Source organism: Amphiprion ocellaris, chromosome 6 (assembly GCF_022539595.1).
Source record: "Amphiprion ocellaris isolate individual 3 ecotype Okinawa chromosome 6, ASM2253959v1, whole genome shotgun sequence".
Classification (NCBI taxonomy): domain Eukaryota; kingdom Metazoa; phylum Chordata; class Actinopteri; family Pomacentridae; genus Amphiprion; species Amphiprion ocellaris.
In genome coordinates, this window is record NC_072771.1 from 21,052,654 (window position 1) to 21,069,760 (window position 17,107).

The 17,107-nt window shown below is 41.6% G+C and overlaps 1 protein-coding gene across 1 annotated transcript in view; it reads left to right on the top strand.

Moving 5' to 3' along the window:
* The window catches only part of adgrv1 (adhesion G protein-coupled receptor V1), a 117,210-nt gene that overhangs the window by 16,612 nt on the left and 83,491 nt on the right, over nucleotides 1-17,107 (top strand). Inside the window, 24 exon segments of the mRNA XM_055011477.1 lie at nucleotides 76-171; nucleotides 1,464-1,568; nucleotides 1,790-1,903; nucleotides 2,181-2,411; nucleotides 2,570-2,919; nucleotides 3,040-3,310; nucleotides 4,395-4,721; nucleotides 5,223-5,399; nucleotides 5,761-5,984; nucleotides 7,053-7,179; nucleotides 7,717-7,902; nucleotides 8,257-8,437; nucleotides 8,921-9,084; nucleotides 9,172-9,295; nucleotides 9,425-9,685; nucleotides 10,922-11,048; nucleotides 11,182-11,405; nucleotides 11,533-12,267; nucleotides 13,882-14,255; nucleotides 14,997-15,176; nucleotides 15,609-15,789; nucleotides 16,005-16,201; nucleotides 16,349-16,478; nucleotides 16,803-16,883. Of these exon segments, the coding sequence (XP_054867452.1) occupies nucleotides 76-171; nucleotides 1,464-1,568; nucleotides 1,790-1,903; nucleotides 2,181-2,411; nucleotides 2,570-2,919; nucleotides 3,040-3,310; nucleotides 4,395-4,721; nucleotides 5,223-5,399; nucleotides 5,761-5,984; nucleotides 7,053-7,179; nucleotides 7,717-7,902; nucleotides 8,257-8,437; nucleotides 8,921-9,084; nucleotides 9,172-9,295; nucleotides 9,425-9,685; nucleotides 10,922-11,048; nucleotides 11,182-11,405; nucleotides 11,533-12,267; nucleotides 13,882-14,255; nucleotides 14,997-15,176; nucleotides 15,609-15,789; nucleotides 16,005-16,201; nucleotides 16,349-16,478; nucleotides 16,803-16,883 (5,167 nt within the window).

Sequence of the window (17,107 nt, forward strand, 5' to 3'; positions counted from 1 at the left end):
TAAGGAGTGCTAATGTAAATACTCTGTATTTTGGTCTGGTTTTATCTAATCATTTCAATTACCCCCTCTTTACAGAATGCCACTAATGGCGTGACTGTGGGAACACCACACAAGGCAACCATCACCATCTTGTCCAATGACAACGCCTTTGGAATAATTGCCTTCAACTCAGTAAGAAACCCATCATCCATATGTATCTCGTCTTTGCTTATTCATTTGCAAAACTCCAAAATTTTCTCTGTTGGGCAGTCAAAGCTGCCAGAATTCTTCACTTGACCCTTTAGGGAAATGTCAACATGATATGCTAAATCAATCATCCTCCCCAACAAGACCTCTTGATATATTCCTCCTACACAATTTATAATATATTAATCCTGCTGCAGACATTTTCGTGTTTGTACAATGCTGCTTCAGATTTACATTTATACCTCAGGTCACCACAGCTGCGAAACTTTGAAGATGCACTTGCATTTCAGAGCAGTTTTACAAAAACAAAGCCGCTGATGTTTTAGCAGATTGTGAAGGTTTGGACTGGCTTTAGAAACCAGTACTACAATGGGAGAGTCATGTCAGTATTATGACTGTAGAAGTGACCATCTAGTGGTTGACTTATCAGTGGGAGTAGCTGCAGCAGATGGTCTTGCATGCTACATCATGATTTGACTTGCTTAGAATCAATAAAAGCCTTCTGCCCTTTTGAGATGTGCTTATGTCTTAAATGTATTCCTATTTAGCAATTTTTTATTTTTTTTTTTTGCCTTTTCCTCTTCTTTTTTGTTGCATTGACCTAAAATTCTTTGGACTTGTTTTACACAGTCATTGAGCTGGAATTACATTAAAAACATAGATTTTGTGCTTTATCTGATATATTTACTAAAACAGCATTCAGTGGCCAGTTGTGTGTAACTGCTTTATTCCTGCTCCCAAACTTTTCCCAATTCATTTCAATTAAGTTACTTCATTAGCAAAGTAATTTATTAGGAACAGTATTGACATAGAAACAGAAAATTTCAAATTTAAAAAGTAAATAAATGTATAATTAAACAAATTCTATTTTTTGGTCAAACATATATAATGACTAGTATTGTTGAAAAAATGTGCACAAATTTCAAAATTGAAAACACGTACAAAACATAGACACAAAACCAGTAAACTAGGTCAAAATAAAACAAAACAAAGAAAATCCAACATTGCCTTGTTATATTGTTTTGTTGGCAGTCAGTTAACTGCACTTGATAAGGATCTGTCTTTAATTTTTTAATTCCTTACTTGTTCTGCCAATTTAGGGTCCATTGAAACTCGAATTTGCTTTCATGTTTTGGTTTGTTATTGCAGTCTTTCACACATGACATTTTGCTTTGTTTCATAATTGGGTTGATTCGACTTGGCAGTAGGAAACTGTGTTGAAGCTGATTAAACTGAACTGATTGGGGTTCTGTTTGTTTTGCTTGTCTTTATCTCAGACTGAAGAGATCGTAGTTGATGAACCCAGAGGACAGGACCATGATGTGCCTTTCACCCTAATTAGAGAAAAGGGAACATATGGGACTGTGACTGTGTACTATGAGGTGAGAGGACAATGGACATAAAGCAGCATGACTAACACGCTGTACTTCCTATTCAACAGGGACTGTTATATATTTCTGACAAAAGGGTTTAGTTTTACCTTGATGAAAGTGTTTTTGTAAATTTATACCTCTGTACAACATATTAACAAAAAAATTAAATACACACAGAACACAGGCATGCTCAAGTTTAAACATCACTGGTCTCCTTTCTGTCTTTGCAGATCTCTGAAGGTCCCAACCCTGCTTCTCAAGATCTCAGCCCAGACAGAGGAAACATCACCATCGATGTAGGACAGGATGTCATGCAATTCTACATCCTCATTAAAGATGATCAGGTATTGAACTGGCTCCTCACTGTTCCATTTAAACCACCCAGCTTTAGTTCCACCTGTCTCTCCTGCGGTGGTTTCAGCAATGTCAGCTTTGATGATGTAGATGAAAAATGTGCTGTGGCTCTTCGAAAGATTATTATTAAGGATCTTACATGACATTTGGATGTGCATCTCCCATTCAGACAACTTTAAAATAAATAATTCATGCCATATTCTTACTTATTTACTTGGTTGAGTTTTGAATTGTATGTGAATGTGCTTGTCTTCCTTTCTGGACCAGATCCCAGAGGATGATGAGGTGTTTTCAGTACGGCTAACGGGTGTGGTAGGTGGAGCCCTCCTCAGGCAAAACGCCAGCAGCGTCCAGCTGAGAATCCGGCGTAATGACAGCCCGCTGCGGTTCTCCCACTCTGTCTTGACAGTACAAGAGTCTGCAGCGGTCATTGCCGTCAATGTGACCCGTGGTCGAAGGACTGAAGATGGGCCACTTGTTGGCTCTGATGACAAAGAGGTTCCATTCTTTTAATCCAGTCATATGTTTACCTAGATTTTTGACTTTTACAGTGCACAACCACTTTAATTATATACGAGCCATCAAGAATTTTCATGCGGAAAAACAAGAAGTGTAAGATAAATTTATCTAAACCCTTTGTACTATACTGTCTTTAGGTTTCCATAGGTTACAAGGTAATGAGTGGTGAAGGACTGGGCAGTGCCACGCCAACTGTGGATTTCTTTGACCTCCAATGCAACGCCATGCCATGTGATGTCATAACAGTTACATTCCCTCCACGTGTCTACGAAACCAGCCTGCTGTTCAACATCAGTGATGATGACATGCCAGAACTTGCAGAATCCTTCCGTCTGGTCCTGCTGGAGGAGACCATCAGAGGAGATGCTGTGCTCGTACCACACAGTACTGTGACAGTGACCATTGAACCCAATGATGAGCCTCATGGTGTCCTGTCAATTAACAGCAGCGTTCAGCCAATCAGCATCAATGAAGATTTGACATTGAGGTGGATAATTTACAAATATTCAGAAAACTGTGATGACAGTTGTGTCTCGTAAATGCTCTCTAAATATATGTCCAAATAAAAATAAGCCAATTACATCCAATATTGTCGCCCCACCCCCAGATTTGAAGGCATCATTATTGTAAGAACTGGAGGCAGCTATGACGACGTGTCTGCAAACTGGTCCATCAGCAGAAACTCCAGTGATCGCTCACCAGTGTCAGATGACTTGAGTCCAGAAGAAGGGACAGTGAGATTTGCTGACGGTCAAATGACTGCTGTGATTCCAATAAACATTGAGGCAGATGATCAACCTGAAGAAGCAGAGGCGTTTATCCTTAAACTGCTGCCCAATACTGTAGCTGGAGGGGCGAAGGTGGATGAACCCATGGAGGTGTGTTGAAAAGAGTTCTTATATTGTTTTGGGTTTGTATGTGAAAAAAAGTGGCTGCACTTGCTACAAGTTGCTGCATGTGTTATGCATGTGTGTGTTTATGTGTGTGACCTCCTGTGAGGTACAGTGTCAAACTTGGCACATTCCGTAAAAGTCGACCCTTTGGCGCATAACTTTGATCCGTGGGCATTCCCTTAATGTGGCTAAAACAAAACAAAGCGGAAACAGCAGGCGCACTCCATGTGTGGTGTCTCTGTGGGCTTTTTTTTTTTTTTGAAATGGTGACAGATTTTTATAGCTTCCATCTTTGTGTGAAAGAGGTGGGCAGATCTAAGTCTTGTTTATGTTCGAGGCGTAAGATGTGACATGCAAACACACACCAGAACACCACTTCAGGTTGTGGGACTTTAGGGTCTGTTTACCATCTGCGCAGAAAGAAGTGGGCTCAGCAGAAATTCAATGAAGAATAAACAAACAACTAACATGAAGTTAATCAATTTTTTCTTTGAAGCTGCAGATGATATATCACACACAAAGGAACTGATATACACATTACACTGAGCTGTGAATCAGCTGTTGTGAAAGTGCCGGGCAATGCATCAGACAAGTGTAGGTTCCAGGGAAATGAATGAGCCACAGTTAAAGGCTCATGGAAACTACTCTAGCAGTCTTAGCAGAGTTAATTAAAGAGGATGCCTCTCTAAAGTTAGGTCAGGCTCTGTTTTACTACTTTGAGTCTCACTTGTTTTCTTTCCTCTTTCTATTCCTCACCTCTCCTTTTTCCTTCTTGCGACCAATATATAATCTTAGTAACACGAAAACAAGACAGGCAACAAAATTCTCAGATGTAATTGATGGTAAATACTGGCTTCATTGCAATTACCCCCTCGTAACTTGAAGATCTGTTAGCTTCCTTCTCACTGCACACGGCCCAAAGTCACCCCTTTAAACAATTCAGCTATGAATAGAAGGAAGAATGTTGATGGTATATTTTGTTTTTTGGTCATTCCTCCATCAGTACTTTTCTGACAGGGATTTGTTCATTTTAATCCTCCTCTTTTTTTCATTCTTCCTCTTTCCCCAGATGGTGTTCTACATCCAAGACAGTGACGATGTCTATGGGCTTTTTCGGTTTGACCCAGCCACAGAGCCGAGCATCCAGAGTCAACCTGAGGGCCGTTTCTTATCGCTACATTTTCTGCGAGATGGTGGTACACTGGGTAACGTCTCTATGACTCTCACGGCCCTCTACATTCCTGCAGGTCCAATAGACCCAGCACTGGCCCGTGACCAGGTTCTAAATGTTAGCAGGTCTATTAATGTGGTGTTTTCCCGTGAGCGGATGGTCCATGTCACGCTGCCAATCAGGAATGATGCCTTTCTGCAGAACGGAGCTCATTTCTTAATACAGGTAACAACCCTGAAAACAAAGTGTTTTTCCCCTGGTTTTCAAGATTGTCTGATTTTTTAACTTGCAGCTGCTTGCACATCTAAGAATGCCATCTTTTTGTTTGTGTTAGCACTCCTTTGACAAATGAGTGCTGTCCAAAGTTTAAGTGCCTCATTTGGATGTGTGAATGGTTTGACATTGGCACTCAAATCTGGCACGTTGCTATGGGATTTGCCCAAACTAACAACATCACAGGGCCCTTAAAGCTAGTAAAAAGTACTAGAAAAGTCTTCTTGACATTCTGTAGAACTGTAAAGGCATCACACACTTTCTGCCTCATTACTTTAACACAGACATGCACAAATATTAATGGAGTGAATGAAGCACCAACAACAACAGAACAGATATAACCATTTTTGATAAAACAGTTTGGGTTTTTTGTTTTTTAAATCTTTCTTTCATCAGATAGTGAGCCTGTATGAGCCTTCTATTTGATGAACTGTTTCTTCTGTTTTCCCTCAGTTGAATATACTGGAGCTGATAGATATCAGTCCCTTAATTCCCTCCAATAGCCCAAGGTTTGGGGGACCTCTAAACTGGACTTTGACTGTCACCCCCGACATTGCTAATGGTGAAATTGGCTTTACAAGTAATGCCACAGTGGTGGTTTATGAGCCAGAGGACAGCATTGCCAGTGTGGTAAGATATGACTCCTGTTTTCAGCAGCAATACATACAAACAGTATCAATTCTGTAACACTTCTCTCAATTTATTTATAGAAATCTGCAAATAAATTGCAGGGAAATAGTAGAAATTTTAAAGCAATTTCTAGTTAAAACCATGAATTCCTTGACTGCCACTATACTGTTCATCATTTGTGCTAAAATGAATGACCAGTGTCAATTAAAAAAAGGTTTCCTATTTTAAAACTGCACTTGCTTTATAGCGACCATGCTGGTAGTTAAACAATTCTCTTGACCTACAGGCTCTGAGTAATTGAGTGTTATGTGTGTGTGTGTCTGTCTGTATAAGACGTTAATTCTAACGGTGTTTGATTCAGGTGAGTCTCCCTCTGCGGCGCGATGGGACAGACGGTCGGGCTGTCGTGTTCTGGAGCCTTCAGCCAACTGGAGCTAATCGTGACGATGTAACTGCTAATGACCTGAAGCCTTTCAATGGCTCAGTCGTCTTCCTCTCCGGCCAGAGCGATGCCTTCATCAATCTCACTATCATGGCTGACAATATCCCAGAAGTCAACGAGACCTTACTGCTCAATCTGGACAGGTAGGGACATTAAACTCTGGGAAAATCTGTAGTTAATCAAGCATCATCAAGGCCTATTAGAGCCTCCTGTCCATATGATAATTGCACCATAATAACTCTTAGTGACTGAGAGGGCCTTGCATCATTCCACTGCCAAAAATGTGTGTGTGGGCGGAATGGGGGGGTATCTGTTAGCATCTGTTAGTCTACATTTTGATGGGAATCGCGGCTTTCTCTCCCTCCCACTCCTCCCCTGCAGGGTGGAGACTGCACGCTTTACCGTGTACTTTGGGTAAGTGCAGAGAGGAGTGAACCTGGTTGTTTTGTGTGGCGTGAATCAGGTCTTTGTTTTCAGAGAAGTGCCTACTTCAGGATTTCTGGGGTCTTTGGTCAATGTAGGGATGAGAAGGACTGGAATAGGGTGGGGGATTCTGCGTGGTGTGAAAAAGGGGACCCAACGGAGAGTGGCTGTTGGGAGTAAAAAGAGAGTCTTCTTTAACCCGGTTTGATTGTGTAACCTTTTTAAGATGTCAGTGTTTCTATATGCACACAGCGCCTTGGCTGTGGCCGTTTGTTTGGAGTGTTTCATTCCGCCATGTCTTTGTGATGCCCTTTATTTTGTGCATGCTTTGCTTCCATTTTCTCAGCATACACACATGCACACTCCTGGGGAGCAATAAAGATGCAGGCATGCAGCTGATTGACGTGGTTATTAAAAGTGGTCTAAGCAGCAGAGCTTCAGCATATGGAGTGAATAGAAAAGGGGCATCACACAAAGCAAGGAATGCCTTAAGATGTTTAAGAGAGAGTTGAGCTTTTTAGCTGCAGTTATTGTTATTGCTGATGTTGTAGAAAATCACAACATTTAAACAAAGTCCAAGAAACTGCATGTCAGAGATGCAGTGGTGTTCTGCTGCACTTCCTCACATCAAAAGCAGCTCCACAATCCTGCATTAGGGATGGCAGTTTTTTTGCACAAATATTATCTCTTGCTTTTTATCTTCTGGTATATTTCATCCACTGTCTCAGTCATGATTATGATCTAATACTGTGTATGTGCTTATGTGTGCATTCCTGTGTGCGACCCAGGAGTAATGTTGAGAATCAGATCCTGAAAGCCGACTTCACCAGCAGGGAGATTATCATCTTGGAAAACGATGATCCAGGGGGAGTCTTCGAGTTCTCCCCGTTTTCCAAAGGTCCATTTATTATCAACGTGAGTCAAAGTTTGAAACTGCAACAAAACAACTGTGAGACTTGATTTAAATTTGTCTGTGTAATTACCTGCAGTAATCATTTCTACCCTGCAGCTCCCTGTAAAGACACCAGGACGTATCTGGTATTAAATGCATCCTGCCCCTAGTACTTCTAGGATTAAAGTGTGTGCTGCATTGTTGTGCTTCCTTTCTAGTGAATCAAATTTAGCAGAGCTGCAGCTGACAATTTTAACAACACTTTTCAAACAGGTTTACAGTAAGTGTTGACTGCCATATTATCAGAGTTTTTCAGACCTCTCTCTGACCTTGGAATATAACAAGAAGACTTACGTTATTTCAAACTTCTCCCAGGTGTCTCTTATCCAGAGAGGCCACTTTTGTTATTTTTTGCCTCACAGTTTTGAAGCTCTGAGTGGGAATTTGCTGATGTTTTGAGAGGTGGACATTTCAAGGTGGTTTTGGGAGTTAAGCACAGAATATTGTTATCAACCTTAATTTCTCTCCAGCCTCATGACATTTGTACCCTTTAAATCTAGGAGGGCGAGGCTGTGGAGCTGCTTGTGGTCAGAGCACAGGGACAACTTCTGAAACAGCTGGTACAATATGAAATGAAGCCTTCAGGCAGCAGTGAATTCTATGGTGCTATAGGCATCCTGGAGTTTAAACCAGGGGAGCGAGAGGTGGAGGTGGCTCTGGTGGCAAGGCCTGATGGGGTTCCTGAGGTAAGAACATAGAGACTATTATTTTTATTACTACTAGTGATAAGAAGATTAGATAAAAAGTTTTGCTGAATTTGTTTCATTTTTTGAAATTTATGTTATTTCCTTCCCTACAAAATGAAATAACTCCGATAGCACTGAAACATTTAGGAATTTTGCAAGCTTGTTTTGAAACAAGGCAGGCTTACTCAGCAGGTTTTCATTTGCCTACATCTGTTCTACATACTGCTTAAATCAAATGTGGTATTTCCTACAGCAGGCTATAAAGTTTATGCTTTAAACCTGACTTTAAAAAAAACAAAACATTAAAACTGTGTGTTTGTGTGTGCAAATCTGTGTATATGTGTGTTCATACAGCTGGACGAGACTTTCTCTGTGGTGCTTAGTAGCTACAGCGCTCCACCCAGTCGTCTAGGCAACCGCAGGGAGGTCAACATCACAGTACGGAAGAATGATGACCCCTTTGGGGTCATTGAGTTCATCCAATCGGGACTGACAGTGGCCATCAATGAGAGCAAAGGCAGCACGATGCACCAGGGTACTTTGAAGTAACAGTCCTTTAGATAATAGTGATACTTGTCCATGTCAAGTGGCCTCTCATTGACACTTAAAATGGACCTAATTGGAGTGAATCACACACAACTTTGGTTTGTGTGAGGAAGTTGATTTTAATGTACTTGTTAATGAAAACAAGAACTGTGCCACTTGTGTTTTTTGTGTAATGCAAAAGAAAGCGTTAATGCAGAAAAAATAAACTTTGGTTATCTTGTAGAGCACAATATTTTCTACAAAATTAAGCTTCTCAGCCTCTAGTGTTAATGTGTCACCCACGTTAGCAAACAAACATGCATGGGATTGTACAATAAAAATCCTATAAAGTTTTTCTGAGACAAAATTATTATTTTTATGTACCAAAAATTTCAGTCTGTATTGAAGGAAACATCAAAGGAGAAGTGCATGACAACACAATTTACTGAGAAGTCAGTATCTAAATAGATAATCTCTGTGTATTCTCTGTCAGCTGTGTTCCCTGTAGTGAGGAACAGGGGTCACTTTGAAGAAGTGTCTGTTTCGTGGATCTTGGAGCCATCGATGTCTGGAGATATCAGCCCTCTCCACGGAAACATCACCTTCAAGGAGGGGGAGTACCTGAAAAACCTCACTCTCTTCTCTCTACCCGACGAGGTACAAACTACACTCAGAAATGCATGTAGTTCACAACGGAATTACATTATTTGTTTTGAATTTAAATTTCTAATTTTTATATTTAAGATCCCAGAAGAAATGGAGAACTTCACCATCACGTTGTTAAATGCTACAGGCGGAGCAAGACTGGGAGGCATACGCAATGCCAATTTAGTGATTAATAAGAATGACGACCCCATTTACTTCGCTGGTCAGTGTTTGTATATGAAGCATCAACTGTATGACTGATATAATATATTGATATATTATAATTACAACCATCCACTCCTCTTCTCTCTGACATCTTTCTGTTTCCTCCAACCTGTCATGTGCACCTCAGAACCTACCATTGTGCGACTTCAGGAAGGCGGGGTGGCCAACTTTACTGTTGTGAGGGCAGGGCGAGCAGACTTCATGGTCACAGTTATGTACCGAGTGGACTACGGTGACGCATCACCAGATGACCTTACTCTGCTGAGTAACGACACATTGCTGGTGTATGACGTGGGTGAATGGACAAAGAACATCTCTGTGGCTGTTGAAGATGACGACATACCGGAGACTGATGAGCCTTTTTACATCGTTCTTTACAACGCCACAGGTGAGTATAGACTTCATTTTAAACAAGTGACTTAAAGAGTGCACTGTATATTATAAGGTCCAATGCATTTCTCATTTTTAATTCCGTTCATAATAGACAAATCTAGCAATAATGCCTGATCTGAAATTAACATCAACACCTTCTCCTCTGTTTATTCCTTCTTGTCTTGATGCAAGTTGTGGATGTGCAAAGAGGAGCAGCTAAGCTGAAGGTTCTCCTAATCCTAGTATTGTGTTTCATTGATGGGAGTGAAAGGCCAGTGGGCCCCAGCAGAACCTTAATTATCAGACTCCAGACATCCTCAGACACAAAGGGCAGCCACTCCACTGACCTCTTTCTGCTGATTGATTGACATGGAGTAGAGTTGAGTACGGGTTAGCCTCCAGTTTATGTCACAAGACTGTCCTGGCAGGGATTGTGTCAAAAGTCAGCAACCCTGATGTTAGAGTCAAAAAAACTCATATTAGGACCTTGACATTTCTGTATCTTGCCTGCTTAATCGTAGTAGATTTGCATGTTTGTTACAGTGTAATCGTAGACTGGCAACTTAAAGTATGTGCTGGTTGGAGGTTATTGCAGCTGTGTGAATGCTATTTCAGCAAAATGTCATATCACTGTAATTCCAGTTCCTACCCTCTTTCCATTTTTTTTTTAAAAATGCTGTAAAATGTAATGATGGTGGTTGTTTAGTTTAACTCCTCTGCTAAAACAAAGTCTTCATTTTTGCACCCTGGTTTTTCATGAATAAGAAGCACTCCTGGGCTTGGTTACCGTAGTTATCATGTGCTATGTTAATGAGACAGCCTCCCACTGTTGCATGAAATTTAGCAAGGCAATCACAATATGGCCAGTGCAATCCATGTCAGTCTCTCTGTGGTCTATCTATCTATCTATCTATCTATCTATCTATCTATCTATCTATCTATCTATCTATCTATCTATCTATCTATCTATCTATCTATCTATCTGTCTGTCTGTCTGTCTGTCTGTCTGTCTGTCTGTCTGTCTGTCTGTCTGTCTGTCTGTCTATCTGTCTATCTGTCTATCTGTCTGTCTATCTGTCTATCTATGTGTCTGTCTGTCTGTCTGTCTGTCTGTCTGTCTGTCTGTCTGTCTGTCTGTCTGTCTGTCTGTCCGTCCGTCCGTCCGTCCGTCCGTCCGTCCGTCCGTCCGTCCGTCCGTCCGTCCGTCCGTCTGTCTGTCTGATGTAACCTTATAACATTCATCTACATACAGGCGATGCAGTTGTTTACGGAGCAGACACCGCTACTGTGGTGATTGAGGCCAATGACGATGCCAACGGGATCTTCTCCTTGGAATCTGTAGAAAAACCTGTCGAGGAGGGCAAGACCAACAACTTTTTGTAAGGAGCAGGTCTTCAGTTTATGTTTCTCATGCAAATTGTCTATGTGCAAAAAATGCAAAAAGTTCTTAAGGCTTTTCCTATCATTTTAAGCCCTTTTAAAATTTTATTCTTGCCCTTTCTTCTGTTGCAGTGTACTACGTGCAAGGGGCCATTTTGGCAATGTTACAGTCTTCTGGCAGCTGTTTGCCAATGATTCAGTGACTTCTCTGGAAGAAAACCAGGAGTTTACAAACACAAGTGGCTCCATCACATTCATTACAGGTGAAGAAACCAAGCCTGTTGTCCTGGAGGCCATCTCAGATAAAGATCCAGAGTTCAATGAGGACTTTGTCCTTAGACTTGTAAATATCTCAGGTGAGTTCAGCTGGTCTAAAATTTAACATGGCATTTTATGTGAGCCATCAGCTATAACATCTCAGCACTGGCAATTGTAAATTTGTAAACTTGTGTTTCTTCAACTCTTGTCCATAATGTCTTAAAGGTGGTTTCCCTGGCAAGGGCGGACGACTGGCCAACACCTCTCTAAATGCCTCAGTTCTTATCCCTTTCAATGATGACCCATTTGGTGTCTTCGCCATCGCTGACAGCAACCTGGATCAAGAAGTAGCTGAAGACGTACTCTCTAAAGATGATATGTCTGATGTTACTTCCTTCACCATCCTCCGACAGCAGGGTACTTTTGGTGATGTGCGAGTTGGCTGGGAGATCGTTTCTGGACACTTCCCACAGGGCCTTCCTCTGATGGATGACCTGCTCCTTCTAGCTTCCTTTCCAGATAAGGTTGAGCTCAAACCTCATGCTAGGAGACACCACTCAGCCACAGACACGTGGTTTTTCTCTGGGCTTCCAGGAGCTTATGGGACCATCTCCCCTGACGATGGGCCTGCTGCCATTGGCAACTTCACCTTCTCAGCTTGGCTGGTGCCCAGACCAGACACCGACGGCTTCATAGTGTCCAAAGGAACCAGCAATGGAAGCTTGTATTATGGAGTAAAGGTCCACACCAATGAGTCTCATGTGACGGTGATGCTATATTATACAGTAACAGGTTCAAACAATACCCAGGTGGCCTGGGCTACTGCTGAGAAGTTTGTGGAAGAAAGCATGTGGTTACACATCATTATCACAGTGGATGATGGTATTATTGAGTTCTTCTTGGATGGGAGTCCTATTCCTGGGGGGCTGAAGAGCATCAAAGGAGAGGGCATCAATGATGGTAAGATTGTCATATATTTAGTAAACATAGAACAATAGCAGGTTAGGTTGTTCCATATAGAGAATCTATCGTATTCCACGTATTGCTGTTACTTTCAGATTGTGAAAATTGCTGCTTTTTGTCCATGTTTAGCATGAATTGTGATGACATTTGAGCATTTTCAGCATTTCCCACAACATTTTTTGTTTATCGATACATCTTTGGTTTGAGTATCAAAATTTGGCCTAATTGCAACACTATAGTTGACCTATGGTCCTTCAAAAACTTCTATTGTATCATACACTGTTGCTTTTTTAAAATAGAAAAACAGTGTTGGCACTCAAGCTTTGTTGTTCTTTTTAATTCTTGCAGTGTTTAATTAATTTGGTCTAAAAATTATTTTGACATTAATTTCACAATGTCAAAATGTTATCCAAAGATACCAAATATACATTATTTTTCATATATGGGAGCTTCTACACATACTGTATGTAAATGCATGTGCACCTTCACGCACACCTACCTCTCAGCTGCCGCTTCATTGTTCAGGGCCACTGGGACTCCACAATGCTTGAGTGACCACTTAGCGTCCGCACTGCTGGACATTGTTACCGCTGAAGGGAATCAGTCGGCATCTTCTTTTCTCCCTCTTTTCTCTAATTAATGGAGACAATAGCCTGTATTTGACCAGGAGCTCCCAGAGGGGAATTATTCTGATGCCTCTTTGGCTAAGTGCAGTCACAGCAGATTTAAACATAATCATTAGTCATGTCGTGTTATTGTCTGCTAACTGGTAATTCGGTCCACAGATGAATTGCTTTGTGTCAGGGTTTTGTACTTGTTCACTGTGGCAGATTTCCTGCATTTGTCCTATTTTGTACAAGTCGAGGAAGTGATAGGCACTGGAGGTGTAAGTGTATAAATGAGTAATGAGAAGGAGCTGGACCTAGGCATTTGGTGGCTTTAATCAAGATTCTATTTGTGGTCTCAATACGCTCCAACCAGAACAACTAAATTAGTATAATGAGTAATTAATGTGAAATTGATGCAGTTTATGTTCAGTTGCTGTGATCTCACCAGATCTTAAGCAACAACGGATTTATTTATATAATCTCAGGTGAAATAAATCAACTCAAGAATAATTTCGTTAGTGTTATTTTATGAAAGAAATGCAAACCATATAGTAGTTTCAATTATGTGACAAAAGCTGTTATTTTCTCGAAATGAGAGTTACATATCTAATGAGCTTTTAAGCTAGACTGTTGCACTGAAACTCGGTCAGCACATGTAATCTTGTCAAATGTTTAAGAGACAGAATATGCATACTTTTACTTGAGGAAATTTACATAACAGAAAAAAACTTAAAAAAAAATTTAAAAACACGAAAGCTTTTAAGTTAGTATGGCAATTTGTGATCAAACACCACACTAATCTGCTGTCAGTCTTTCTTGCATATTTTTAAATCATATCCTGTACATTGTGCTGGAGCCTTTCATGTTTGTATAGCTCACACATTACATGTTATTTTGGCTTATTTGTTGTTAAAATAATAATTATTTTATGTTAATATATGAGTTATTACTGAGTTTTATTTATCTAGCATATGCACAATGTTTTTCTTCATTTATACTCCAGGACCTGGTACAGTGTTTATTGGATCCGATCTTGAGGGCGAGCAGCGCTACACTGGCCTTCTGCAGGATGTTCGCTTGTACCACACCAAGCTGAACCGCAGCCACATCCACGAGCTCCACACTCAGCCTGCTAAAACGGACCTGCGTAACATCTCAGGTTACCTGCGCTACCGGCAAGACGAGAGGAAGAAGTCGTTTGTGGTGGAGGTCAGGGACGATAATGAGGAAGAGGGAGAGGAGGTGTTCTATCTACAGTTGGTGTCCGTGCGCGGTGGAGCACGCCTCCCCCTCCCTAGACCCACTGCAATTTTGCGAGTCATGAAGAGCGACAATGCCAATGGGCTCTTTGGATTCACCGGTGCCTGCATACCTGATGTAAGTGTGTTTAAGTTGGTGGCGTTTACTTGGTGAACCAGCTGCAGGAACCTGTCAGTCACAATAGTTTTGACAAAAAAAAAATAAATCCTGTAATCCTTAGAATAACCCCCAATCTACACGACCTTTATTACAGTAGAGAATGTCGCCATTGTCATCACTCACTTGTGTCTACACAGTAAACATATGCATAGAAACACGTGTAATTCAAGCCCATTGGTTTGTCAGTCCCTGTCCTGCTGCATATTTAATCAGTCTCCATGGCTGGCAACAGGGGGAGCATGCTCTCCCTTTTTAGATGGATTGGATGAGTGGGCTCCTATGGCCCATCTCAGGTAGAGCGACAGCTGGTGAGGCGGCAGCAGGTCTGTCAGTGAGGGCATTCCTATGGAAGGGGATCAGGAGTTCCATCACTGGAAACTGGAGATCTTGTTCCTTGTTTGCATCAGTACAACAGGTGGCAGGGCTGGTGAAGGCATTCCATCAGAACCAGAGGATCTTCTTTACATCATGAAGCATCAGGGGATAAAAAGTCGTACAGACATGTGGGCTATCCAGTGCTCATCTCTGTAAATCACATTATTAGTGTGTTGTTATTAAATTCAGTCATTACGCTGTTTGGTAAGGCTGGCTAAATTAAGCCAGCAAAAGGCAGTTGGTGACTACACTTGATGCATTTAGTATTGATCACATCCTCCGATGAACTCACTGATGTTTTTATTCTCTTGTATGTCCTCATAGACCGCTGAAGAAGGCTCCACTATCTCTTGTGTGATTGAGCGTATGCGTGGATCTCTGGACCATGTTTACGTCAACTACTCTGTTACCCAACTAGACAGCTCGGACTGTGACATACCGGACCATCAAGATTTCGTTAATGCAACTGGAGCTGTGCTGTTCATGCCTGGACAGCGCTCTGAGGTGTGTGTGAGAGTGAGGAGTGTCTTACAAGCTGGGGAATGACAAGCGTGCCAAAGAGTGCAGTCACGCCTTGTGTGCAAACAAGTGTGTAGGAACTACTGCATGCTGTACACATCAGTATATGGATTTGAAATAAATCCCACATGTCCAGTTTAACAGCAGTCTTTTACAGTCACCCAATTGTAATCTTTCTTGATAACCAGCCCCACCTAGTGGTTGCAAATTTTCTAACAAATTAACCGGTGCCAGCAGATGTTTACTTCACTCCCGCGCACTCAAGATCGACACTATTACCACATTTAGCAAAAACAGATCGCAATATTATTAGCTATCCTAAATCAGCTCCTGAATATGGGTTGGAATGAGGACTATTTTTCAAGGGTACAACATGGATTAGAAAATGAAACTATTGTTGGCCTTTCTTTCTGTTAGGTACTGAACCTGTTGGTGTTGGATGATAACTGCCCAGAGTTAGCAGAGTCCTTTCAGGTCACACTGGTGTCAGCAGAGTCTGGTGACGGCAAGCCAGGCTCCACTCCCACCAGCGGAGCAAGCATCGACCCCAGTAACTCTGTTAATACTGTCACTGTCACTGCTAGCGACCATCCCTATGGTATTCATTCATATTCCTAAAGATCAGCATTGTTGTGCTTTCAGTGTAATCTATTTTTCAAACTCTGTAGTGACAGCTTTCCTTGTCTGTCTCCATACGCGTTCATTACCCCCTCCTCCTTCCCTCTCTTCCTACTTCCTTATCCGTTCCTTCTCATTACATTCCCTCTTATTTCTGTCACACCACACAAACACACACACCCTTCCCTGATCCAGGCCTGCTGCAGTTTCGGCTGAGCCCTCCAGAGGAAGGTGTGATGATCTCTCCAGCATTAGAACCAGCCCACATCACAGTTAATGAGGAAGACGGGCAGATTCATCTGCTGGTAGTCAGAGCACAAGGCACGTTTGGAAGGATTATGGTAGGATACAGGACAACCCCCTTCACAGCATCCAGTCCAGAAGACTATGAGGTTAGTTAACACTAATGTCTGTCATCTTACTGATGCATGCATATACACTGATGATGTAATAATAATAAAAAAAACAAGCAGATAGAGATAAACTACATTTTGACTGCTTTCATGGTTCCCTACGTCTTCATTGTTTAACACTGGCAGGATTCAGAGGGAATGTTGGATTTTGGTCCAAAAGACAGGTTACAGTTCATCAACGTGACCATCGTAGACAATCCCGTCCCTGAGCTGGAGAAGATTTTTAGAGTGGAGCTCTACAATGCTGATGGAGGAGGTGAGAACTTTCAGCTATTCTTTCAATCACATTTTGATTTTAAGCCACGGATCAGCACTTTTTTCCTGCAGTTTCTTGTTTTTTTTATTAAAAAGTTATTAGAAAACTGTATTTAGAAACCCTTTTTTAATTGGGCTGCTCTGACCCTGAATTCTGCGCTGCTGTTTTTGTGTGTTTTGTGTGTGGTGCTCCTGTGTGCTTCCCCACACCTACAAATGTGACTACCTACCTGCACTCCTTCCCATTTGCCCTTCAATCTTCACTCTCCTGGTGTGATTCTAACTTGGTGTGACACTTCTGTGGTCCTCATATGTGATCCATCAGTGGATCATTTTCTGCATAGTGAAGGGAGTGGTAGTGGGGAGAGTGACTATGAATTCCTCCTTCCATCCTATCGCCACCGTGGTAAGTATCCCCCTCCTTGACTTCCCATTCCTCCATTCCCACACTTGACCTTCAGCACATATGCACACACACTCACACATCTGTTGGTGTGTGCGTGCATATGCATGTGTGCTTTAATGTGTGTGATATTTACATTATAGTCTGACACCCGTGAGAAGTGCTCAAAGAGAGGGATGTGGGAAAAGTAAACAGAGTTTCACAAGGCCGAATAGGGAAAGCAGTTG